The 25,851-nt window shown below is 41.9% G+C and overlaps 1 protein-coding gene and 1 long non-coding RNA gene across 5 annotated transcripts; both read right to left on the reverse strand.

Annotated features, from left to right (window-relative positions):
* Positions 1-2,926: 2,926 nt before the first annotated feature.
* LOC148867027 (peroxisomal and mitochondrial division factor 2-like) lies at positions 2,927-5,968 on the reverse strand. Of its 4 annotated transcripts, none has more exons than XR_016109653.1 (3): positions 5,828-5,968; positions 4,608-5,746; positions 2,927-3,542 (listed from the first exon to the last, which is right to left on the reverse strand). XR_016109653.1 is itself a non-coding variant. In XM_088976750.1 (2 exons), exon 2 carries the CDS (start codon positions 5,738-5,740, stop codon positions 4,682-4,684), a length of 1,059 nt encoding a protein of 352 aa, XP_088832876.1. In that variant the 5' UTR covers positions 5,741-5,746; positions 5,828-5,968; the 3' UTR covers positions 4,295-4,681. The 4 variants fall into 4 exon arrangements, 1 of the variants encoding a protein (XP_088832876.1); XR_016109652.1 differs by having other exon boundaries at positions 2,927-3,657; XR_016109654.1 differs by having other exon boundaries at positions 2,927-3,665.
* Positions 5,969-17,337: 11,369 nt separating this feature from the next.
* On the reverse strand, positions 17,338-25,538 carry LOC148867028 (uncharacterized). Its single transcript, XR_016109655.1, has 3 exons — positions 24,867-25,538; positions 18,137-18,523; positions 17,338-18,052 (listed from the first exon to the last, which is right to left on the reverse strand). It is a non-coding gene; the product is annotated as an uncharacterized LOC148867028 (long non-coding RNA).
* Between the last annotated feature and the right edge of the window lie 313 nt (positions 25,539-25,851).

The following is a 25,851-nucleotide window of genomic DNA, read 5'->3' on the forward strand; positions in this document are numbered from 1 at the left end:
GACTCGAGTTGGGTCGGTTCGGGTTGGTCGGGTTGGTTGGGTTGGGCCTTCTTATGAACAGCCCTAAGAACGGATATAAAATGAGTGTTGCAGAAATGCAAATATTAAGATGGAAGAGTGGTACAACTAAAAAGAGAAGGGCCAGAAAATAAAGTCATGTGATGGAATCCATGACTAAGAATAGCTCCTAATTTTTGGGGTATTAACATTTAAGCTATGTTTGGTTTGAAGGAAAAGGTAGGGAAACTTATACAAGGTTTGTAAAGGTTTCCCTTCCTTTTCATATATTTTTTTCAAACCAAGCATAACCTTAAGGTCTGAACTTTCAAGTGTTATATCTTAGTACCTTGAACTTTCAGAAATATACCCTTAAGTCTTGCTCCATTAAATTGGCGTTACAGTGAGGGTGAAAATTATCAAAACGTCCTTACAAAAGAAACGATGATTCACAGAATAACAAATAAGCTACTGCACCTAAACAAAAACATCTAGAAACATGTGAGAACATTTGAGTTCTTTAGTGAAGCCCCTAGACCAGACCTGTTCATAGGCTGGGTTAGGCTGCGTTGAAGTTGGGCTTTGCCTTTATATCAATATAATACATTCAGGCCTAAGGCTGAGCTCAGCTCAATCATTACGTTTAGATCTTGAGTTTGAGCCTGGCCCTCATATAAAGCTTGAATCCTAGTCAGGAAATTGAGAAAAAAAAATTATTCAGCAATAAAATTGATTTATTTATATTAAATGACTTCAAAACCGAAAAATAATAAAAGATCTCACTATTACTTGAGAATAAAGAAGATGACACTTGGCATCCCCCTTATGGGTAAGAGATTCAAGCTCCTCACTCCAAACTTTGTTTTGTGACAAAAAAAGTCCTGAACTTTTGGATTTCAACGCTTTCACCCCCAACTCCATTAATTGGTTTTATGATAAAGATCATGCCAAAGCACAATATTTCTTCTGGACTGGGTTACTATGTTTCTTATTGATGCATATTAAGGCTGCATTTGGCATTACTTATTTTAAGAACCTATCTCCTTTTTGCATTTAAAATGTCCTTATGAATATTGAATTTTTAACTGCCAAAAAGAAATAAATCCTTAAAATAAGGAATGTCAAATGCAACCTAAACAAGATTCAAAATATCTAAAAGTAATGATACAATCTTTTATCAGGCCATCGATACGCTCCATAATAAGAGTCGAGTGATTTTGGTTGTTTTATAAGCTTTCATTTCAACTGACAAAAGGTAAAAGGAAAAAAAAAAAAAAACCGTAAAGGGAGTTTTTCCCTTCATTGAAATTCTTGATACACAAATTATGCATATGGAGAGTATTATACTTTCAACATTGAAATAACCCAATTTAAAAGAGAGTTTGCATTTAATAATTTTACGGGCAATGTGCTTGGGCGCGGGGGGTGGGGGGTGTTTCCAAACCCCTCAATTATATGGTGAAATAAAGGTTTATTAAGGCTATGTTTGGTTTGAAAGAAAATGTAAGAAAACTTATACAAGATTTGTAAAAGATTTTCTTACCTTTCTCTACATTTTCCTTCAAACCAAACATAATCTAACAGAAAAAAAAAAATAACATAAATGATACACAAGGTTCCAATTTAATAATGGGTTAAAAAAAGTCATGTTTCCTGATTTGTCCTCAGGTTTTGGCAAAACTCCGAAGGGCTACGCTACATGTCTTTTGGCAAGCAATTAGATCATGTAATTCCCTATGACTTGGTGGTCGAAATCGAAAGAAGAAAAGGGGCTTAAAAGAGAATATCAATGAAAGGAGGACTTGTGAGCAGATGCCAATGGAAAGAGAGCTCCCTATTCATTCTTCCATATTTATTATTTATATTTTCTATTTATTAAGTGGAGGGATTTCTACAACCTTCCATGTCACATCATTCAAGATAGTCAACTATCAATCATTATAATTTAGGGAGAATGACCGCTCAGCCCAGATTAGAATTTTATAGCCCCATAGTACAGGGGGAATGCATCTTGACCGTCAATTAATGCCAAATTTTTACGGGCAGGATATGGTTTATAGGATGGGAGAGGGCTAGTAGTAGGGGGGCTGGAATTCAGAATTCTGCAATGAGTGTATCTATACTTCTCCCTATAGTTATTCTTAAGGCTGAGTTTGGAAGGAGTACAAATGCAAATGCCTAAAGTGCAAAACCTTATATTTTGTATTATTTTGTATGTATTTATACTGTACACATTTGCATTTACACTCTTTCGAAACTGAGCTTAAGGGTAAATTGGTGAAACAACCCCAGAAGTTTGGTAATGACAATCACCTCTCCTGTACTTTTTAATATAGTTGCAAGTAAGCTCCCTTTGTTAGAATCTTCTTAAAAGATGCATAAAAATGTTTAAAATACCTATACAATTACTTTTAACCAAAATATTTTCCAAATTTTCTTCTCATATGAATCATTAACCCATACCCTTCCAATCTCTTTTTTTAAATTAATTCTTTTTTTTTTTTTCAAATTTGCCTTTCATATCAATCACTTAAAGGCAAAGCTGCAATTTTAAATATTCTATTCTTTTATTATTTATAAAGTTTGTATTGTTGTTTCTATAGAAACCAACCTCCATAGAAATTGCTGGAGTATTTTAAAAATTTCGAAGGATTCTAAGAAAGGGATCTACTTGCAACTGTATTAGAAAGTTCAGGGAAGGTAATTGTAAGTAGCAGCCTTTAGGGAGGTTTCAGCAGATGTCAGAAACTTCAGCTGAGATTTCAACAATTTACTCTTTTCTTAAATATTGCTTTATGACCCAAGTTGGCTATGCTCTCATTCTACATGGACTAAATTAGACCTACAATGGTTGAATTTGAATATACATTCTCTTGCACCATCAAAACAAAATATTCCACCAACAAATATAAAAATGCAAATGGTAATATAATTACCTCAAGATGAGCATGGATCTGTGGTTAATAACTTAATATAGAAATGCAAATGGTAATATACTTCCTCTTGGGAAGCATGAATCTGCTAACCACAAAGCGCTGGCCACATCCGTGTAAACGTAACACCACATATGCACAAGAAATATCCATAAATAACAATAAATAGTACAAGAAATGTTCCCAACGTGCTGATGTAGATATACAACGTTCTGTGGTCAACAAGATCCGGGCTCCCTCTGAGTGGCAGGTGATTAGGTCAACACATATTAGCTATTGAAGCCATTCGACGCCTGGTATGGACTACGGTGAACAAACACACTTGGCCCAAGGAGGATCGAAACCCAGGAACAAGCCTTAAACAGGACGGACTTTCACTCTTTCAGGCCTTGGTGCTTAGGCAGAGGATTAATTCATGTGGGTTAGCGGCCAAGGTTGGGCAATAATTGGTCCCAAACTGTGCACCAACATTCAACAGTTTTCAGTCAGTCAAGTAACAATCAACAAATCCCTCTTTCCATAAGACAATAAATTCTAGTCGACAGTTCCAACTTAGGATGCACTCAGCTCCTGCCGTTTCTGAAGACCCATCCAACCTCATGTAGAGATCTTCTGCACCATATTCAAAACAATGTGGGGTTGGGCCCATGTAAAATCATTAGAATCTGAACTCAGGGGGCATTGCGTTGCCTTCTTTCCATTATTGTCCTCGCCCACAACATGGAACCTAACATACTAATATCCCATGTTAATTTTTAGCTTACCTTTGCTTGAACCCATAAGTTCATTAACAAAATTGAAATCATTACCAGAATGGAAAGAGAAACAGGATCGAAATAAGTTTCTTTACCCTCCAAATCGTAACAAGACATCATCTCATTCTATGATTAAAACCATAAAGTTAAGTTTTGGCTTCAAACGCAAGGCAAAAACTAAAATGTAATCATTTAATCTGATTTTGCTTCCAAGCCATCCATCAGAAATCATCCCTACCAACAAGACACACATAGGGTAACCTAAAACCTTATCCCTGCAGCTATGACATGATCAAACCAGAGAACATTCAGCTACTGTAATGTAGTCCGATATTATTAAAATAATTATAGATGGCGCACAAGAGAAGTTATGGTGCGCTTTCACCTTTCAGTTTTCCTTCTCCCCATCTGTTGTCATATTGGATTAAGGGAATGCAGTCAAACAAGAAACAATACTGAACAGATCGGAATGGAGTAACAGAGTTCATGTAGCTCAGACAGTATAGCTTGGAAAAATGATTTGTTGGGTTGAGTTGAGTTTGGAAGCTGCCTAGTTCATATTCTATACCCAGTTAAATCCATAAATTATGATGAAATTACACCTACACATAACAAACGTGTTTACCATAAAAATATAAGACCATTCAATTGCATCTACAGAACTCTCTCTCTCTCTCTCTCTCTCTCTCTCTCTCTCTCTCTCTCTCTCTCTCTCTCTCTCCTCAATTCCTCTACTTTCTTTCTTGATTTTTTAACCTCTTCTGGTACTGAGGGTCTCAGTTTGCAAAATCAAAAGAAAAAAACTGGAGAAACGGTCTTCTTCTATATAGCTCTGTAAGTACAACAGAGGCTTGAAAATGAACCGAAACAAAACCAAACTAATAAAGCGAAAGCATATTCAATGTTAGAAAGGAACTCTAACCTGTTCTCTCTTGTTGACTGACTTGTTCCCTCTTCTTATCTTTCTCTATTCTATCTTGTTTCTCTTGGCCTCGCCTACCTCCGCTTTGCATAACTGAGATAGAACAAAGCAGCGGCAGCAGCAAGTGTCCCAGTGGACGCAACTGCTGTCGGCCACTGAAGCTTGATGCACTTGGATCCATTCTCCGCATCAACCATTGATGATTTGCATGCAGTTTCACGGTTTTTCAGTTCCATGACAAAGTTGTTAGATGACAACAGCTCCTGCTGCAATTGACTGAATTGAGCTTCCTTCTCCTTTATTTTCTCCTTGGACTGACTCAGGGCTTCTTCCAGAGAACGCTTCGCAGCCTCTATTTCATCCTTCTCCTTCTCCAGCTTCACTAGATCCAAAGACTTATTGGCGATATTTGCTTCCAATCCTTTAACTTCATTCAGTAGCTGAAGAATTTTGATCTCTTGTTCTGAGATTTTGACCATCGCTTCACCTTCAATCTTGTTGCTCTCTTCCCTGTTCTTCGCTTCCTTGGCCTCCACCATTGACAATTTCTCCTCTAAATAAAGGATCCGACCCTCGTTCTCCGCCTTGGCTTTTTTCAAGACTCCAACCTCTCCATCGATGCGTTCCAGCAAACAAACCTTCTCCATCTCAAGAGACTTGACCATGGACTCTTTATGGAGATTGCTCTGCTTAAGCTCCTCATACGCATCCTTCACCTCCTGCAATTCCCTCAACGCTTCTTCGCTCTCGGACATCGACGAAGAAAGATCATGCTGCAGGCGAAACACCTCCGTCTCGAGCTCAGCCGCTCGAGCGGCGATTACTTGCAGAGCCTTCTTGTCTTCTCCAGATTCATCAATCTGCCTCTGCATCTCACCCAATCTCACCTCCATATCCTCTTGATTCCTCTTGAATCCTTCGATCTCCTCCGTGAGAAGCTTGATTTTCTCATCATTCTCCCCCTTATCGCGCAGCAATCCGGACTTCTCCTGCTCCAGAACTTCAATCCTCCGGTTCAATTCGGAAACTTTCTTATTGAGATCAAGATCTCGCTTCGAGTCCAAGCTCTCCTTCTCAGGCCCCTCACCATTGACATCCGATGCGACGCTATTGACAATCTCTTCGTCGGCCATTGGAACCTAGAGCGGAAGGAGACGAAGATTAATCCGAGCAATTGAACCGAAAACAAATTAACAAGAAACGAGAAGGAGAGACCATACCTTTCTGTTAGGGTTTAAAAGGCAGAGAGAGAGAGAGAGAGAGAGAGAGAACCAACGCTATCTCGCTTCCACTTTGTTTTATGTGAAACTCAAAAAAACAATGGAAAGGGAGAAATATTCGCAGTGGAGGAGCCTTTTATGGAAAGACCTAAGCCTTGAGGGAGCTTTGGCTGGCTGAAATTTTGTGATGGGGCTTTGGAATGAATGAGAGGATATTGAACGTCAGATTGGAACCAATTTTTCACAAACTGGGGGAATTATTAGATCGAGACGGAAATGGAAAAGATAAACTCAATAGAGTTTTATACGTCGGAATGAAAGGTTTTTAAAACCGAGCTGGACAACGAACCTTTCAGTGGTCCGGTTTCTGAGTCGAACGGTCCAATCGTTCAAATTGAACGGATGGCCCATTTTGACAAAAAATAAAAAATTTAAAAAACTTAAAAAAAAAACAACCAAATCATTGAAGGTTTGAATGGTTTGACCACCCGAGTCAGACCAAATCAATGGTTTTGGGGGAAATAACAGTTATAGGGTAAAATGAAACCAATCACCTGACTAATTCCTAGTTTTTTCAGTCTGACCGTCTAATTTTAAAAATCATGTCGGAATGCGTTAAATTATCAAAATGTTCAATTAAAACCTCTATTTTCTCCAAACAGAAGAGAGATAAGCTAAAAAGACAAGAACCATTTCACTTGTATAACAAAAAAATAATGTTTTATTCATTTTATTGATATAGATGTCTCTCTTCATCTTAAAATATATATATATATATATATATATATATATATAGATATATATATATATATAAATATATATGTATGTATCAGAAATAAACCTCTACCATTTTATTTAAATATTAGATCCAATTAAAAACTAGTAAGGATTTATTAGAACTACAATGAAACTTCAATGTTATATTTAAAAAATTAATCGAACCATAAATCATCCAAATAAATAAAAAAAGTTAATTTGGAGATTTAAGAATCTTTAAACCGTTGAAAAAATATCTTTTTGGAAATTAATTTATGGGACTCTAATAGAGGAGATATTTGTCACAAAGTGAATTGCAAATGAAACTTCAGGGAAATACCCCGTTTTTGGTAATTTACTTTTTATTTTGGGTAAATTCCTGAAACCTCTCCTAAAGTTCTTGACTGTTGCTGAAAGCTTCCCTGAACTTTTTTGATAAGTTGCAACTAGACCTCTTCTAGTAAAATTCTCTAACAAGAGTTAGCAAAAAATGTCTAAAATACCCATGTAGTTATTATTGAGGATAGTTTCTATTGGAAAAAGCAATACAAATTTTATGAACAGCAAAAGAACAAAAGATAATTTAAAGTTGCAATTTTACCTTTAAATGATTGATACGAAGGGACAAATTTGAAAAGAGTACAAATACAAATATGTATAATATAAATACATATAAAATAATACAAAATACAAGATTTTACACTTTACATATTTGTTTTTGTAATCTTTCCAAATGAGCCAAAGAAAGGAGATTGAAAGGATTTAAGGTAGTGATTTATAATTTCATATATGGAAAAAAATTGTAAAATAAATATTTTTAAGGACTACTATATCTAAAAGTTTAAGCAATTTACTATTTTTTGTTTAGGATTTTTGTCGTTCACTCTTCTTTAATGTTGTAGGATTGTGGGAGGTGGGTCCCACAATAACCTACAACTACATAACATGTGTTACGTAGATGTTTGTTGGCACTTGGCACTTGGTAGGGGTGTTGGGTTTTTCTTCCATGATTTAGTGCTTTGCAAATCATCTTGCAGCATAGCCTAGATCTAGTCATCTAGATAGTTGTTGTATGACCCACTTGAATGATACACACTGTTGCATATGAATGTATCTTACGTTTCTTGTAAGGCATAGAAGGAAGGAGAGATAAAAAGGGGGCATATATGATGGGGAGCCCTCATGATGGTAGAATGAAGAAGTTCCCTCTTACTTTGCCACGTGGCTATGTAAAAAAGTAAGACCTAGTATCAAATGAGATCCAACTCTAACTAAGAGCAAGTTACAATGAGGAAAAAAATAGAGTATATTCAAATGATTGTACTAATATTTAACTAAGCTTAGAAACTTTTTTTTATTGCCATGTGAGAGTAGAAAGTTAAATTTTGAACTTTTAGAGACGGATCTTACATGTGAAATTTACTTTTTTAAATTATTTTATCTTGATAAAGAAAAAGGAGGTTGCTCGCTTTACCAACCAAAATGAGCTTCCCCACTTTAGCCTCTCTAAAAAAAACTATTATTTAATTCCTTACTATCTTTAGAATTTCTTTCTTTTTTTTTTTAAAGGATGACCTGGATATTGAGCAGCCCGGAACCCACAAATATAATATTTTTTATAAATAATAAATTATATATACTTATTCCTATGCAATGTGGGATTTGGAGACATGGCATTTATTCATTGATAAAAGGATATGTAAACCGAGCTAGATGTGTTTGTAGAAATGGCAATTGGGCAGGTTCAGGGTGGGGCACCTTCTCTCCATTTCTCATCCCCTAGTTAAGATACTTTATCCCATCTTTACCTTGTTTTTGGCGGTGGGGTAGGTTTGGGATGAGTCACTCACTCTCCATTGGAGTGGGGAATCTTTAAATGTTCTTTTCTTCGAGGCAACCATCTAAAAATGAGCTAATTTGAGGTTATTTTAGAAACAAGATTATAGGAATTATATGCAAACCCTATTTCTCATTTGGAAAAAATATTTTCCCTATCCCTGTTCCATTTGGGTGGGCTGGGGCAGGGCCCTGAGTTTACGGGACACATTGCCATCCCATTGTTTGGCTGATGACTTGATGAGCCTATTGGCTCTTCGGGTAGAGAATCTTAATTGGCATTCCTTTTATGCTATGTTTGGTGTGAAAAAAAAAAAATATAAGGAAAGGAAGGGAAAGACGGGAAAACCTATAGAAGGTTTATAAAAATTTTCCTACTTTTCTTTTCATTTCCCTACATTTTCCTTCAAACCAAAGATAGCCTTAGAGAATGGGTGAAATCATGGTTCATTGCACTAGAGTTTTGGAGAGAGGAAACCCACTGTCATGCAACCCTCTTAGCTATTATTTCATGGCATCTTTGGAAGGCGTGAAACGAGATCTTCCATGCCATGAAGTTAGATCGGATTGGAGGTCTATTGTGCAAAAAAGTGTATATTTTTTGGTGAGTTACTCACAAACCACGCCAATTGAGCCTCCAATTACTGATTCCTCCCCCTTTAGGGTGGGTTATTGTGATGAGAGCTTTCTTAAGCTCGGATCAGATCAGATGTTGTCGTGTGAACAAGATTTGGCTGAACGAGATGGCTGTTTGACTGGCTGTGTAATTAATAAAATATCACAGTGGGGCTCATGAATTTATAAAATAAAATTCCACATCTAACCGAACAGCCATAGCGTTTAGCTCATCCCAATTCTGCCGTGTTGGGGTGGTGTGCTGGTTCGTGATGAATTTGGTAATTTTTTTGATAGCGAATTGTGGTTCAGCTGAAGTAGGCAAGCTTCTGGAAATGAAGTTTAAGGCTAGTCGTTACACGTTAGTTTAGCCGAGTTGTTGTGGAATCTGATTCCCTACTAGTAGTTAAAGAGGTTAAAAAGTGCTGGCAATCTCCTTTGCTATTGTGGTAGATATCAATCATGTAGTTAGATCGTAACAGATCAAATTCGAATCCGATTACAAAATTCAATATCCGAATTCCATTCAATACTCAACAGATATTGAGAATTTATATTTGAATTTGAATTTGATTAAATATTTGATTCGATTTCAATTCAATTAATTAATTATTTTAGGTATTTAATAAATATATAAAATAAATATTTTATTTATATAAATTATTTATATAATTTAATTATTATATATATTATAAAATACTTAAATATTTTATATATTATAAATAAGAATTAAATAATCGGTGAAATTTGGATATTTTTCGAATGGAATCAGGTCATATCCAAATTCGACTGATTAGATATTCAAATTATCCAAACTTGGTTTGATTATGTCGAATCTCGAATTCAAAATCAGATTTTCGAATACTATTGGCACCCCTTCTCTTTGCATCAAATTAGGATGTGTTTGGGATCAATGGTGATTCCTTCGAGATTTCTCATAAATTACTGATTTATGAGATCATTGATTTCTCAAAAATTAGGGAAATTGTTTCTTTGGTAGGGTGGGCATATGGTTTATTCGGTTAAAAACCAAACCGAATAAACCAAAATTTTTAAAACCAAACTAAAAACAGAATTATAATAAAACCGATTTTCGATTATTTCAGTTAAAACCGAATTTAATTAATATATACATAATATTATATATTATAACCAATAATATATATTGTGAAATTTAATTTCATTATAATACACTGTATATAATATATTTGATGGAGGGAGATTTGGCTCAAACCCTTGGCTGTGCAACACGTGGAGGCAACCGGGTATGACCTGGCAAGAGCGTCAGCTTGGCACAACGACATAGCCATAGCCCAAGAAGAGGCCCGAGCTCCCCAAGGAGAGGCTCCAAGCTCTCCAAGGAGAGGCTCCGAGCTCTCCAAAAGAGAACCCACACTTCCCGGGAGGAAGAATCCAAGCTTTCCTTAGAAATCCCGAGCCCTACAAGGAACACCACGAAAGGCAAAGCCCAGACTAATCCACCTCGGGTAAGTTCGGGCCACGCTTCTATCCGAGCTCAAGACTTCACCTCTTTCACCACTCTGGTACCTCGCCTCCAGGTCGCATGATTGAACGACCGTACTTGACACCAAAGAAGTCCGTACTCTGAAGCGGCGCGCTTGACTGATCAGGGATCTGACACATGACAGCCGCACTCCAACGGCCACCTGCTACCGCCATCTCAGTCGTTGCAGAGATGGCTTCGACAAGGAAGACAATGGCGGTTATGTCTGCCCCCCGTAGAGGCGGTTACACCTAATCTGGCAGAGGCTTGGGAGTGAGTGCACCAGGGCAGTTATAAAAGGCCCTCTTCCCCCTAGAGTAAAGGTAAGTGATACTTTGTGCCTTCTGGTCTAAGAGAAATTCTCATCTTCCTTGCTTTCTCAAGAGTGCTAACTTGAGCATCGGAGCATTCCCATCGGGTTCCTCCCCTAGGAATCTCATATTTCCTCCCTGTTTCAGGCATCTCCCGCTCTGTCAGAGGCAAGGTTATCGGTAACTAGGACCGACCGGATCGTGCATCATCATTTGGCACCGTCTATGGGAAATGCTTCAAAAAGCCTCCCCCAACCTCTAGCTCTTTCCTAAAGAAAGAAAACTTATCATTCATGGCTTCCTCCGGCAGTGATAGACGTAATGCTGACCTGAATGCCGTCGGGGAACACCCTCAGCCCCCTATTGTCTGCATCAGGTAGTTCACCATCCCCCTCTTGGTGAATGGAGTCCCTAGCCTGAATGTGCCACGAACAGTGGCGCTTGTGAAAGTTCCCCTTCCCCCCCTCTGTTGAGACAACCTTTGCTGAACCAACCATTGTCCCTCTGGTGACCAGCCAAAACCAACTCGATGATTTGATGCAATACATGCAGGCCATGCAATCCCAAATGCAACAGCTTCAGCAACACCAACTCTACCAGCAACAGGTACCACTACCAACATCAGTTCCCCCAACTGCCTCAGAGCCAGCCACAACTCCCACCTCGGCACCCTGTTGTCAAGCAAGTCAAGCCCTCTCCTCAGGGCGAGCGCCCTCACCGGGGAGAAGCCTCCCAAGCTCAGAACCCCTCCAGAAGCCAAGCCTCATCCCCTAGTAGGAGGGAGAGACCAACTGCCCCCGCTTCGCAGCACGCTGATGGATCGGGGACCTCCCGGTCTATCAAGTCAGCATCACCTCGGCTCTCTCAGTTCGGGCTCCTACTCACGGAAAACCAGTTCGGCGCCTTAGCCGCGGACTACCACCAACAGTCCGGCCCATTGAGCTCGGCAACACCAAAGTGAGCAGCGCCAACACCGGGCCTTCCAAGCAGCCGCGGAGGCACCGACGAGCTCGTCGAACTACCACCCGCGTTCTACCCAAGCTCAGAGGTAAAGAGGAAGCGAGCTCGAACGAGGTAAAGGTTACTCCTATTCTTTCAGTCCCTTCCCCCCTGTTTTCCCCATGCCCAAGGATTTCAAACTCCCCCCGCTAGACAAATATGATGGTTCCTTTAACCCGAGTGATCATGTTGATGCTTTTCAGTCCTAAATGCACCTGGCGAAGGCTAACAAATCATGCATGTGTGTGGCCTTCACTACCACCTTCAGAGGAGTGGCCCGCACCTGGTATAGGAACCTGGCCCCTGGGTCGATAAGGAGCTGGACCCAATTTGTGCAAATCTTCACCGCGCACTTCGTCACCAGCAAGCGGTGCCCCCGAACTGAGGAGAGCCTCCTCGGTATAGTCTAGAAGGAAGGGGAGTCCATCCGGAGCTATATCAAGTGATTCAACGACGCGTGCTTACAGATACCACGCCTAGACCATGTAGTACAGCTCGCAACGGCCAAGAGGGGTGTGACGCACAAGGAATTCAAATGGCACATGGTGGTCAACCAGCCCGCAACCATAGCTGAGTTTCTCAAGCTCGCGAACAAGTTCATAAGAACGGAGGAGGAGATCAATCAAAGAGCTGAGGGAGGGTTTGAAAAAAGAAAGAGGGAAAGCGAACATTCCAACCAAGAGGACAGAAGGAAGAAAGACTCAGTTTGGGGGGCAAAGCCAAGTCAGCCATTCCGAGCTCCCGCGGCAGATCGGGCAAACTACACACCCTTGAATGCGAAGTGGTCTAAGATCCTGATGGCAATCAAGGACACCCCGTACATAAAGTGGCCACCCCGTCTGAAAGGGAACCCGAATGAAAGGAATAGAAATTTATATTGCAGCTTTCACAGAGACCACGGTCATAGTACCGAGCATTGTAAGAATCTCCACGACGAGATAGAGGAACTCATTCGTCGCGGATACCTAAGGAATTTTGTAGAGAATAATGGTAATAATAATAACAATAAGGCAGGCCGGCAGAGAGAGCACAGTAGGGATGCCCCCGAGTCCAGCAACGGGCCAGTAGAGCAATCGCAGAAGCAACACCTGGAGGAAAGGCCAGTTCGGGAAACGATCCATGTGATCGTTGGAGGGTTGATTGTAGTAGGTTGCACCTTGGCAGCAGCTCGGGCATCAACCCGTGAGGCCGCCAGAGAAGAGCATAATCCCCCGAAGCGGCCAAGGACAGAAGACCTCATACTCTTCACTGAGGACGACGCACGCGGAGTTCTCTACCCCCACGATGACGCGCTTGTCATAAAGGTAAAGATCAATGATTTCGAAGTCCGGTGCGTCCTCGTCAATTCAGGCAGTTCGACAGATATCCTTTTCAAGGCGGCTTTTGACCAACCCCACTGGTCAGCTTCAGCAGAGAGGAAGTAAGGCCCCTGGGAAAGGTTACAATACCTGTGGAAGTCAGCACGTGGCCTAGCACGATGAGGCTCAAACACAACTTCTTGGTGGTTGTGACCCCCTCCCCATACAATGCCATAGTAGGTCGGTCGATCACCCACGCTTTAAGGGTTGTGGTGTCCACCTACTATTTAGCCATGAAGTTCCCCATGGACTTCGGCATTGGGGTAGTGCGGGGTAACCAGCTTGAGTTCCGTAAATGCTATGTTGCCACCCTCAAGGGAAAAGCCAAGGTGGCCAGCAACCTCGAGCTGGAGTGACCCGTGGAACAGAACGAGGAGCGAGCTGCGCCCACGGAGGAAACTGTTCCCATCCCTGTCTCGGTAGAAGACCCAGCCCAAACACTTCAGATCGGCGCTTCCCTGGAGGAACCCTGGCGATCCGAACTGGTACGCTTCTTACTCAGCAACTTAGATGTTTTTGCTTGGTCCGCGGCAGAAATGCCTGGCATAGACCCTAACCTCATAACTCACAAACTTAATACTGACCTTGTAGTTAGGCCCATTAGACAAAAGAAACGCAGCCTAGCCCCAGAGCGATGGAGGGCAGTCGACGAGAAGGTCGGGAAGCTCCTCGCAGCAGACTTCATAAGGGAAGTTCATTACCTGAGCTGGGTGGCCAACCCCGTTCTGGTGAAAAAGGCTAATGGCAAGTGGCGCATGTGTGTCGACTACACCGACCTGAACCGAGCTTGCCCAAAAGATTGCTTCTCCCTCCCCAGGATCGACCACCCAGTGGACGCAACCTCAGGGCATTAGTTGCTAAGCTTCTTGGATGCCTACTCGGGCTACAATTAGATCAGGATGGACCCCGTCGACGAGGAAAAGACCGCCTTCAAAACCGAGTTTGGCCTGTACTGCTACAAGGTTATTCCCTTTGGACTGAAAAATGCTGGGGCAACCGTTCAAAGGCTTGTGAATAAGCTATTTAAACCCTTAATTGGCACTAAGATAGAATGTTATGTAGATGACATGGTCATCGAAACCCAATTTTCACATGAGTTAATACAAGATTTGCATTCTGTCTTTCAAATTCTATGCCAATTTAACATGAAGCTAAACCCAAACAAGTGTGTCTTCAGTCTCACCTTGGATAAATTCTTAGGGTACATCATCAACCGGTGCGGTATTAAGGCCAACTCGGACAAAATAAAGGCCATCCTAGATATGAGACCACCCCGAAAAGTGAAAGAGATTCAGAGGTTGAACAATAGAATAGACGCTCTGAGTCGTTTTATGTCCAAGTCGACAAACTGTTGCCTGCCTTTCTCTAAGGCAATGAAAAGCAAAGGGTTCGAATGAACCCCAGGTTGCCAGCTCACGTTTGACGAGCTCAAAAGGTACCTCGCCAGTATCCCAGTTCTGACCCGGCCTGAAGAGGGCGATGTCCTAGAGCTGTATCTCTCTACAATTGATGAAGTAGTCAACTCGGTACTAATAAAGGTAGTAGATCGGGTCCAATGGCCCATCTACTATGTTAGTAAAGTATTGCAGGGAGCGGAGACGAGATATCCGGAGATAGAAAAAGTAGCCTATGCATTGGTCATTGCAGCCCGCAAACTCCGGTCGTACTTCCAAGCCCATACCATTATCGTCCTCATTGACAAACATCTGAGGCAAGTGTTACTCAGGCCTGAGATTTCTGGTCGGCTGACGAAGTGGGTCATCAAGCTCAGTGAGTACGACCTCCAGTACAAGCCATGAACTGCTATCAAGGCCCAAGCCTTGGCGGATTTTGTTGCAGAGTGCATATTTAGCTCCGGAGTCCCTAGCCCGGTTAAGCCCGAAGCCCCCAATTCGGGTAAGCTCGATGTTCCCAGGCCGGCTGAGTCCGAGCACTGTGAGGTCGCACCCAGTTCGGTATCTCTCCAGGTTAGGCCAAGCGTGAACTGGGATGAAGAGCCCTGGATCCTTCACGTAGATGACTCCCTGAATCAGCAGGGCAGCGGAGCAGGAATAGTTCTACACGGTCTGAGTGGCACAAAACTGGAGTACGCACTATGCTTTGATTTCGCAGCATCCAACAACGAGGCGGGGTACAAAACGTTAATAGCCGGACTAGCCCTAGCCCAACAAGTAAGAGTTAAACACATCGTCATCTATAGCGACTCCCAACTCGTGGTCAATCAGGTTACAAGCGAATACAAAGCCCGCAAACCGACTATGATCGCCTACTTAGCCAAAGTAAAGGAGGCTCTGCTTAACTTCCAGTCACACTTCATCAGGCAAATCCCGAGGCCGGAGAATGCCGAGGTCGATGCCCTATCCCGGTTAGCCAGCACCAGTGATAACACCATGAGGACCGTGTACATAGAAGATTTACCTCGGCCTAGCATTCTCGGGGGGGCAGAGGAGGTAGCTCTTGTTGTCCAAGCAAAGCCGAGCTAGATCGATCCACTCGCAAGCTTCCTGCTACATGGGACCCTCCCCGCAGACCGCAATGCCGCCAGGAGGGTAGAGCGCCAGGCAGCCAAATACGTCATAATAGACAGACGGTTGTACCAAAAATCCTACACGCTCCCCTACCTGCATTGCTTGCGGCCTCCCGAAGCCGAGCTTGTACTCCATGACATTCATGGGGGCCTGTGCGGCAGACACCTAGAGGGCAGGGCCCTCGCTCAAAAAGCACTACGACAAGGGTACTATTGGCCAACAATGAAAGCAGACGCCGTTGAGTTAGTCAGAAAATGCGATAAGTGCCAGAAGCATGCCAATATCCACCATCAGCCCATCACTGATCTCAAGTATCTCACTAGTCCCTGGCCCTTTGCGCAATGAGGCATCGACCTACTTGGGCCATTCTCGCCAGCAATAGGTGGGAGGAAGTTCCTAGTAGTGGCGGCAGATTACTTCACAAAGTGGGTAGAAGCTGAACCTCTCATAACAATCACGGCCCGGATGTTCAAAACTTCTTTTGGAAGAACATAGTGTGCCGCTTCGGGTTACCTCGGGTACAGATTTCTGACAATGGCAAGCAGTTCGAGTATATCAAATTCTAGAAATGGTGCCAAGACATGAGGATTCGGCAGAACTTCACGTCGGTAGAGCACCCGCAAGCAAACGGTCAAGCAGAAGTCACGAACAGAGCTATCCTCCATGGAATGAAGGCCAGGCTAGACCGAGCTAAAGGTCTATGGGTGGACGAGCTACCCAACGTCCTATGAGCCTACCAAATTACAGAGAAGACCACCACCGGAGAAACTCCCTTCAACCTCACCTATGGCACCGAGGCAGCCATCCCAACCGAAATTGAAATCCCCTCATTACGACTGGAAGCGTACGGTGACAAGACCAATGAAGATGAGCTACGTACCAACCTCGACCTACTCGATGAGGTGAGGGACCTCGCCTACATTAGGACAGCAGCGTACCAGCAAAGGGTAGCTCGGTACTACAATGCCAGAGTCAAGAAGCGAAACTTCCGCGTCGGCGACCTGGTTCTCCGCAAGGTCATGGTACCTGAGCCCGGCATTGGCAAACTTGGACCGAACTAGGAAGGACCCTACCGAGTAAAGAGAGCGCTCAGAGGAGCGTACGAGCTCGAAACCCTAGAGGGTAAATAAATGCCCCGGGCATGGAGTATCGTCAACTTAAGGTGATACTACCTGTAAATTACCGAACTGAGTGGACTATGAGTCGCTCTCAAAGCCTAAGGGCCAAAATGCTGAGCTAACAAGGACCTCGGCACCATAAGACCTAGTCGCCTCTTCGGCATGGGTAAACCCTAGGAAAGTATTCTAGCCAAAGGGCTAAAGCGTCGAGCTAATTATGACCTTGACACCTCATCAATGCAGACCAAGTGTTAGGGCCGAAAGAGCAGGCAACACCGGTATGAAGCCCGAGGTGCATAGCCTACTCCGAGTCAGGCTTGTTAAAGACAACCGATATCAACTTTGATCCAGGCAGAGAACAAATCGGGTGTATAGCCTTACTATGTTAACTTGCCTCGAGAAACCCCCTCGCTTTGGGGACCTAATTCTAACAGTTCGGCAATATAGTCACTGCGGCAAAAAGAAAGAATGACAGTGCCCAACACTTAACCAAAAAGGGTATTCCATTACCAATGTTTCATTTACAACTGATTTAATGCAAAGACAAAAAGAAAAAATGAGCTCGCAGGCTTGATACATATCACTTCGGAGGCACACCTTCCTTGCCCAAGACATCAGAAGGAACTTCGGCAGCACTTGGGGCGTCTGCTTCATCTTCGGAGTCTGGGTCGTCGTCAGCTGCAAGAGCCATCTCCAGAGTAATGCGCGAGGTGGTTATGGCATGAGTGTCGAGTTAGGGGTACGTATGCCTTATCATCCACCTGCTCAACTTGAAACCCCTCCGATACGAGCCCACCATTAGGTCGTCAAAGCGCTCTGACGCGATATAGTCTTCGACAGCCTATACTTAGTGTCCTCGATGGCTTGGAAGATGATCTCAGACTTTTCCTTGATATCGGCCTTAAGGTATTCCACCTCGTGCTCCAAGACCCCTTTTGAGTTCGCGAGGTGCTTTACAACAAGCCTCAAGACCCCATTCTCCCTCCGAAGCCTCTCCAACTCGCGGTCCATTGCGACCTTCTCCGACGTCAAGGTCTCGATGGCATTCTTCTGAGCCGAAGTGTCACCCTCGGGATGATAGATCCACTCCCAAGCTATCCTCAGCTTGGTTTGCGCTGCATGGGAAGCCTCTTCAACAGCTTGAGCCTGCTTCAGGTTCCTCTCCGATTGAATAGTTAGGGCGTGGATGGAGGAGTTCACCTACCAAGTGAGAAACAAGTCAACTCGGCAAGAAGAGAATAATAAAGCATAGAAAAAACACCAAGGGAAACTACTTTGACTTACCACCATAGCATGAGACGCAGCACGTGCGCCGATGTGACCTGGAGGAAGGTCAGCCCATTCCGAAACCTCCCCAGGGTAGACAGCCTTTTAGCTCTTACGAAAAGCACAACTTGGCGTCAGCACACTACCGACCCCCTCTTGGCTCCCTGAACTGGAAAATACTGTTTGAGTATGGGAAGCTTCTGTAGTGTCGACGTCCCAAGCCTCTGTGACCCCGGGCCACCTCGGGTTCACTGGGAGAATCCAGGTTGATGACTGGAGGATGGCTTGGTACTTCGGGCTCCACAGCCCGAGGAGACTCGACGCGAGCCCGCTTAGTAACCCACTTTCTTCTCTTCATCCCATCAAGCAAGTTGTCGCCACTAGTCTTCTCTGCCTCCATGACACCTACAAAAAGAGATCGGTATCAGTAAAAAAAAAATCTGAGTAAGAAACCTACCCGGACTTAGACCGGCCTGGATAAGCTTAGCCTCCGTAAGGTAATCTTTGTACTTGAACCCAAGCTGGGCCCAAGACTAGAAGGTCTCCGCCATGTCCTTGTCTAACATGGCACCGAGATCGTGAATAGCCGCCCTTCAATGGGTGGGGAATGGCCACCCCATAGCACTTTGGACCACAAAGTAGTCTCGCTTCCACGCTGAGACCTTATTTGGAAGCTCGTGTAGAAGTTTAAACCCCGGGCGGGGAGACAAGTAATAGGCCCGCCTGTGCTTAGGGAGGAAGCTCGCATGCTTCTTAATCGTGAGGAGGGCGGAGGAAATTTCTAAGTCTAGTGGGAGGACATATTCACAATAGAGGGAGATGGTCCCAACAACGTTGCAGATGGAGTTCGGGTGGAGTTGACCAACGGTGACGCCGAAGTGATTCAAGACCTCGATGATAAGGAAATGAAGAGGAAGGCGCAGCCCGGCGACGAGCTGCTCCCGAAAAATCACGATCTCATCCAGACAATGCTCCCAAGGGAAGTCGCCCGTAGGTAAACTATAGGTGTACTCCCCGGGCAGATTGAACTGACGAACCAGAGACCGAAGTCTCTCAAACATCAAAGTGGAAGGTCCGAACTTATCTGGCATCCGAACTCGATGGGAAGTGTATGCCAGACTGTCGGAGGTGACCCGGACTGAAGGCCCTACCTCCGGCTCATCCAGAAGGCTGTCGAAAGACGCAACCCAAGCTGAGGTCTCCACCTCAGGCTCTCCCAAAAGACTATCTAAGCTACCCAAACTAGACATCGAAAGGAAAAGAATTGAAAGAAGCTAAGGGGACTCACCAAGGAAAAGCTAACGGACTAGGAAAAGTGACGTGAGCTGAAGACCTTGGACGCCAGCTCAAAGAATAAGTGTTAAAGACTATGGCAAGGGAAAAATGACCAAGACCCCCACTATTTATAACCGTTATACCCGTGCATCAACGGCCAAGATCAAAGCCATCCAATGGCTCTCAGAAAAACCAGTTGCACAACCCCCGAGGTGAAATCAGTTTAGTGCGATTTTTTGATGTCCGAAAACTAATAATCATTTGACGTCCGCGCGTGAGCTGTACACGACCCGGGTTGACCCTTGGTCGAGCAGAGCCAACCTTGATCGAGCCAAAAGCATAGGCGGGTCAGACCGGAGGATCACCGAGCTGGACGAAGCGCGCCACAAGGCAAATCCACCCTTCATCCCGTGAACTCCCCACGTCGGGTCAAGACCCCGGGCACGGGGAGTGGGGGGCAATTGATGGAGGGAGATTTGGCCCGACCCCTTGGCCGCGTGACACGTGGAGGCAACCAAGTATGACCTGGCAAGAGCGTTAGTTCAGCACAGCGACATAGCCATAGCCCAAGAAGAGGCCCGAGCTCCCCAAGGAGAGGCCCCGAGCTCTCCAAAAGAGAACCCGCCCTTCCCGGGAGGTAGAACTCGAGCTTTCCTTAGAAATCCCAAGCCCTACAAGGAACACCACGAAAGGCAAAGCCCGGACTAGTCCACCTTGGGTAAGTCCGGGCCACGCTTCTGTCCGAGCTCAAGACTTCACATCGTGCACCACTCCGATACCTCGACTCCAGGTCGCATGATTGAACGACCGTACCTAACACCAAAGAAGTCCGTACTCTGAGGCGGCGCTCCTGACTGATCAGGGATCTGACACATGACAACCGCACTCCAACGGCCACCTGCTACCGCCATCTCAGTCGTTGTAGAGACGGCTCCGACAGGGAAGACAGTGGCGGTTATGTCTACCCCCCGCAGAGTCGGTTACACATGATTTGGCAGAGGATTGGGAGTGAGTGCACCATTTCAGTTATAAAAGGCCCTCTTCCCCCCAAAGTAAAGGTAAGTGATACTTTGCGCCTTTTGGTCTAAGAGAATTTCTCATCTTCCTTGTTTTCTCAAGAGTGCTAACTTAAGCGTCGGATCATTCCCATCGGTTCCTCCCCCGGGAATCTCTTGTATCCTCCCTGTTTCAGGCATCTCCCCGCTCCGTCAGAGGCAAGGTTACCAGCAACTAGAACCGACCGGATCATGCATAATCAATATTAATATATAAATATATTATATATTATATATTATATATTATACAATAAATTTTAGTTAATTCGGTTTTTCCGATTAACTGAATTTCTAAATCTAAAAACCAACCCAAAAATCGAATTACCCAAAAACTGAATTAACCAAACCTAATTACCGAAATTTTGAAAAACCGAAACAAAAAAACCAAAACCAAAATTTTCAGATCGGTAATTCGGTTTTAACCGAATAATGCTCACCCTATTCTTTGGTACCATAGCTGTCAAGTTAGAGAAATCACCGACAATGAGTTTGTTTAATAGTGATTATTAATAATGATTTTTCTTTTATCTTTGTCAAATGCCACATCATAAAAAATCGTAATCAGCTTGAAAAGAGGAATAATTAAAAATGGTGATTCTTTTTTTTTAAATCAATTTTTAACCAATTTATCAATTTCTCAAAAATCAACCGACCAAACAACAAAATAAACAGTGATAAAAAAAAAAACAGAATCAGCCTGAAAAGAGGAATCCCAAAAAATGGTGATTCCTCTTTTTTAGGCCAATTTTAATAATCGATTTACTGGTTTCTCAAAAATCAACTAACGAAATAGCAAAATAATGAAATCACTGATTGGGCTCTTATGTAGTGCCAAATTATGAGAAATCAACATAAGTACCAAACACCACCTTAATTTCAATCATGTGTCTCATTTTGCAAATTCTGTGGCACATGATATTTGCTAGATTTATTTGCATCTCCGGATGGCACTGGTTTACGTCTGTAGACCAGTTACATCCTTGGATTAAAAGACTCCTTGAACTATGAGAATTTGTACTCACTTTGATTTTATTTAATGAAGTTCATTTGACTCCTCCTCCACAAAAAAAAAAATGCAAAGTCAATTTTAGCCATTAAATATGATCCATCACTCTAGGGGTAAGCTGAACTATAAAAGCCCCTTTTTTTTTTTTTTGCCATAGTTTCAAAACCTAGTGAAGCCTAACTCTACTTGCGCTTGGGTGACACTTTTTTATATAACATACATTATTTAATTTAAATGTTTTTAAATAATTAAATTTTTATTATTAGATGCCATAGGCCTGTATTGACTAAAATATGTCCTCTCACGATCCATACCAACTCCTAAGGGGTCTAAAGACTCAAAACTTGGTTCCAAAGTTTTGAAATGAAATTTTGATATTTCAAGTGAATTTTGTTGGTGTGAGCATCGGGAAATGGTTCATTTGGCCTGGAAATGGCATCGCTATCCATCAGTTATGAAAATGAAGGTGATGGGACCTCTGAGAATGGGGTTAGAAACCCCTCTCCTAGGTCCAATAGGTGGGACCCACATGACGCTCCAAACAAGCATGAACATACAAACATGACTAGATGACTAAGAGCAACTCAAATCAATAAATAAAACAACACAACGAAAACCCCTAATTATATTTTTATTTAATTAATTTCTTTTATTTTTAATTTTTCCTTTATATATTTTTTAATTTTTTATTTCTTTATTTTTATATTTCTTTTTTTATTTTCTTATGGAACCCCATTAGACTTTAACTGCTTTATGGAATTATATTTGTTTCTTCCTTTTTATTTTCTTAATTTTTTGAATCTTTTCTATTTTTATTATTTTTATCTTTCTTTTTTACTTCACTTTTTATTAGTATTATTTCCCTTTTTGTAGCTTAATCTCCCTACAAATATCCTACTACTCAAGCTAAAACTGAGATTTATTGGTCATTTGGTCAAGCCCATTACTGCAGATCTCCAGTTTTCTTTTTTTTTTTTTCATCATTTCCCCTTTTTATTTTTCTGACCCCTCTTTTCTTTTAAGGGAGTTCATTGTCTGTAACGAACATCCTCCCCTTTCTTTCCCCTAGCCATCATTTTCCTTTTCCCTCAGAAACTATAAACAAAGAGATCATCTCTACTCAAGCATCACATCCTCATCACCCCTTTTATTATCTTTTTCCTTTTACTTTTTATCAATTATTTTCCTTTTATTTTTCTTTACTTCTTTATTCTTAACTCTCAGAGTTGAGTTATTCATTGGTTGAAGAATATTCGGATGATAGTCTTGAATTTGTCCACTACACCTCTAGAAGGTTCAGTCGAAGGGATCTTCCATTTTGAATAAATTTACTTAATCAACTTGACATACTAACTAACATTATGCTTAAACAAGACACTTGAAAAGGAAATCTCATACTTAAGCAAACCATCAATTAATTAAAGGAAATAGAAGAAATTTGTATTGATATGTTGGAAGGGCTAGGATCCATCATATGGATGGCTGAACCATGCTAGATGGATGGAATAAATTTCAAAAATTTTCTAATCCTTTTGAGAATTGAATTCCCTATGTTTTAAAAAACTGCATTTCTCCGGATTAGTCTTGCATTAAACCAAACCAGATTTGAAATCAAACAAAGAGGAAGATTTATACCTGATATGGATACCACAAATATGGATCCCAAGGTGGTGTTGATGCCTAAATCAATCCTAAAATCAGCATTCATTGAAGATGGCATAGTGTATAGGTGAAGCTGATTCAACAATATAATTTTCAGCAAAGTTGCAACCCAACTATTTAGATCGAATTGGGGAAGGTGAGCTTAAAATTCCTTTGATTTTTTTTTTTTTTTTGCAAAAATAAGAAGAAAACTGATATCTATCAGTCCTTGAAATCCTAGGTTGTGATAGGATTTCTTGGAAGACAAAAGATAAGAATAGATAAAAAGAGAACGGTCATCTAGTCTGATTCGCCCTCTTCTGCTTTTATCTCCTTATAGAACACTCTCCTAATCAAATTAGGAAATTATCCAAATCTAATTTAGATCTAGACTCTAATAAGAGATGAGCATTATCCTCTTAAGAGGATGGGTGCTCCATACCCATTTCCAAACACAGATTTGACCCAAAGAGTTGTCATGTGATAGATTACTTAATCTTATTAATTATGGGCCTTATGCCCATTTCCTTCAAAGTCTCACAACCCAAGATGTTGCATGATCAACTTAGGCCTTATTTGTATGACGTGGAACCCCACAATGACCTCACATAAGTTCATATGGGTTCGGCACAGCCTTTATAAAAAGGCTTAGCCGAATTTACTGTTAAACGCAATGAATCATTGAGCACATCACTATGGGCCTAATGTTTATACTTAAAGTGACCCTTGAATTCAACCATCCTATGAAGACCCAAGGATAACGGACTTAAGTAAGATAAAGCCCATCAGGTAATCATCCCTGTAATTGTCTCTTATACTTAACCTCTCATCACATAATGATCACAATACTACCGGATAGGGAAGAACCTCTCACCTATTTGCGAGGTACAGTGTCACACTCTCTACTCGGATGGATTCCGGGAATTAAAATCTTTTACAAACATTTTTCATAAAACATTAATATATATCATATAAATATATTTTGCAAAACCAAATCTCAAACATATTTGAAATACACTACTGCCAATTTAGGTTTCCATTAGAGAGAGTGTAAGTCCTATCATTCACTTTATCCAACAACGGAGTCTATCCTATCACTATGATCACTCACTCAAGTGAATTCTCAGACTGCCCCAACATACCCAGGTTTTGACCCTTAATGGATCACATTGATTGAAATATCAAAGACAGCCCAATCCAACACCTAGTGCAATACCATAATCAAGTCTAGGGGTTATGTATAACTTTCCAGTTTTTTCCATCAATCTTCAAGGTTCAGTATGGAAATAGAAAATGATTCGGATTCAGTGTTTCATCCAAACACACATTGCATCTGCCTGGCTCTAACCCTAGCAGCTGAGACAAGCTGCCCCAACTTCTTTGGTAGCACATCAATGTCATCCTTGATAGGATAAACTCCTTAAGTCTATCCAATAGTGAGAACATTCTAAACTAATACAACTCTCATAAATGTCCAGTTTAAGGGGTAATTTCAAAAAACATACCAATATCAACATGAAACAATTATATACTTTTATTTATTTATAATAAATATATTTATACATCAATCTGATTGGAGCTAAGGGCATACATTATCTAATATAAGATTGATTTTAAATCCTAAACATGATAAACACAATAACTAGTAAATAATGATTCAATAGAGTTCATTGTCGCCTCCAATGGCTAGCAATCAAATGTTGCAAGAGAAGAGAGAGATACTTGCCAAAATTAAATTGAAGAAGGGAATTACCAATAGATTAGAACTTACCTAATCTGAGATTTTTGCTTGAACTCTACCGACACTGTAATAGGGGATAACGTAATTTGGTTGAGTCTGGCACCGTGGATCCTCTAACCTGATCGTATGTTCATCTGGAAACTCTATTGAAAACTCTACTAAACCGGTCGAACGAAAAACAAAGAGCCAGGATTGGTGGTTGACTATGGTCGAGATGTGCTCCTGAGTTCCCTTATTCTGTCGACAACAGTGATCGGTGGCTTTAATTTGGGTTTCAAATAGCAATAGCTAAGCAGTCAAGGGGGGAGAAAATGGATGAAGAGAGAAATCAAAAGAGGGGATGTCAGAGGAAATCACCACCGCTGTCAATTGCAGCAATAGCGGTTGGATCCAATAGCAGGGGAAGGAGGTATTTGAATAGCCGAAAAAAGAGAGGAAAAGGGAGAGAAAGCATACGGAGAAGATGAATAATAACAAGAGAGAGAAAGAGACCAGGAAAAGAAAAGGTGTCGCAGTTGAGTTCGGTGTTGATGAGAAGACGATGATGAATAGTAAAATGGGTTTGGCGTGTGTTCGATAAGGGAAGAAGAAGAAGAAGAAAAATAGAGAGAGGGAGGGAGAGAGGAGTGACCGGAAGTGTAAATATATTGTCGTTGTGTGTCGAAGGGAGGAAGAGGGTGAACAGTTGATTTCCTCCAATTCGATTAAATGATAATTCTAGGTTTTATAAGGGGGTAGGGGTATTTTGGTAATTTTAGGTTTTGATGGGTATTTTGTAATTTTGTAAAACTAGGGTATTTTTAGTTCAACCAGGTCTAAGCGGATCGGACCGGGGGTTTTTGGACGGATGGATAGGACTCGGGTCAAAATTTGAACAGCCGAAATGGATCTGGGTACAAAGAGGGGTTTTTTATGTATAGGTTAATGAAATTGACTAAAAAGGAATTTTTTTTATGAATGGGTAAGTGGGGGGTATTTTTGACTAAAATTTAGCAGGGTGTGATTTTTGGATCTT

This window comes from Nelumbo lutea, chromosome 3, assembly GCF_056320005.1.
Source record: "Nelumbo lutea isolate HS-2025 chromosome 3, American lotus-T2T, whole genome shotgun sequence".
NCBI lineage: Eukaryota > Viridiplantae > Streptophyta > Magnoliopsida > Proteales > Nelumbonaceae > Nelumbo > Nelumbo lutea.

Excerpts from the sequence above, each read along its gene's own strand:
- LOC148867027 (XM_088976750.1), bottom strand. The coding sequence starts at position 5,740 with ATGGCCGACGAAGAGATTGTCAATAGCGTCGCATCGGATGTCAATGGT.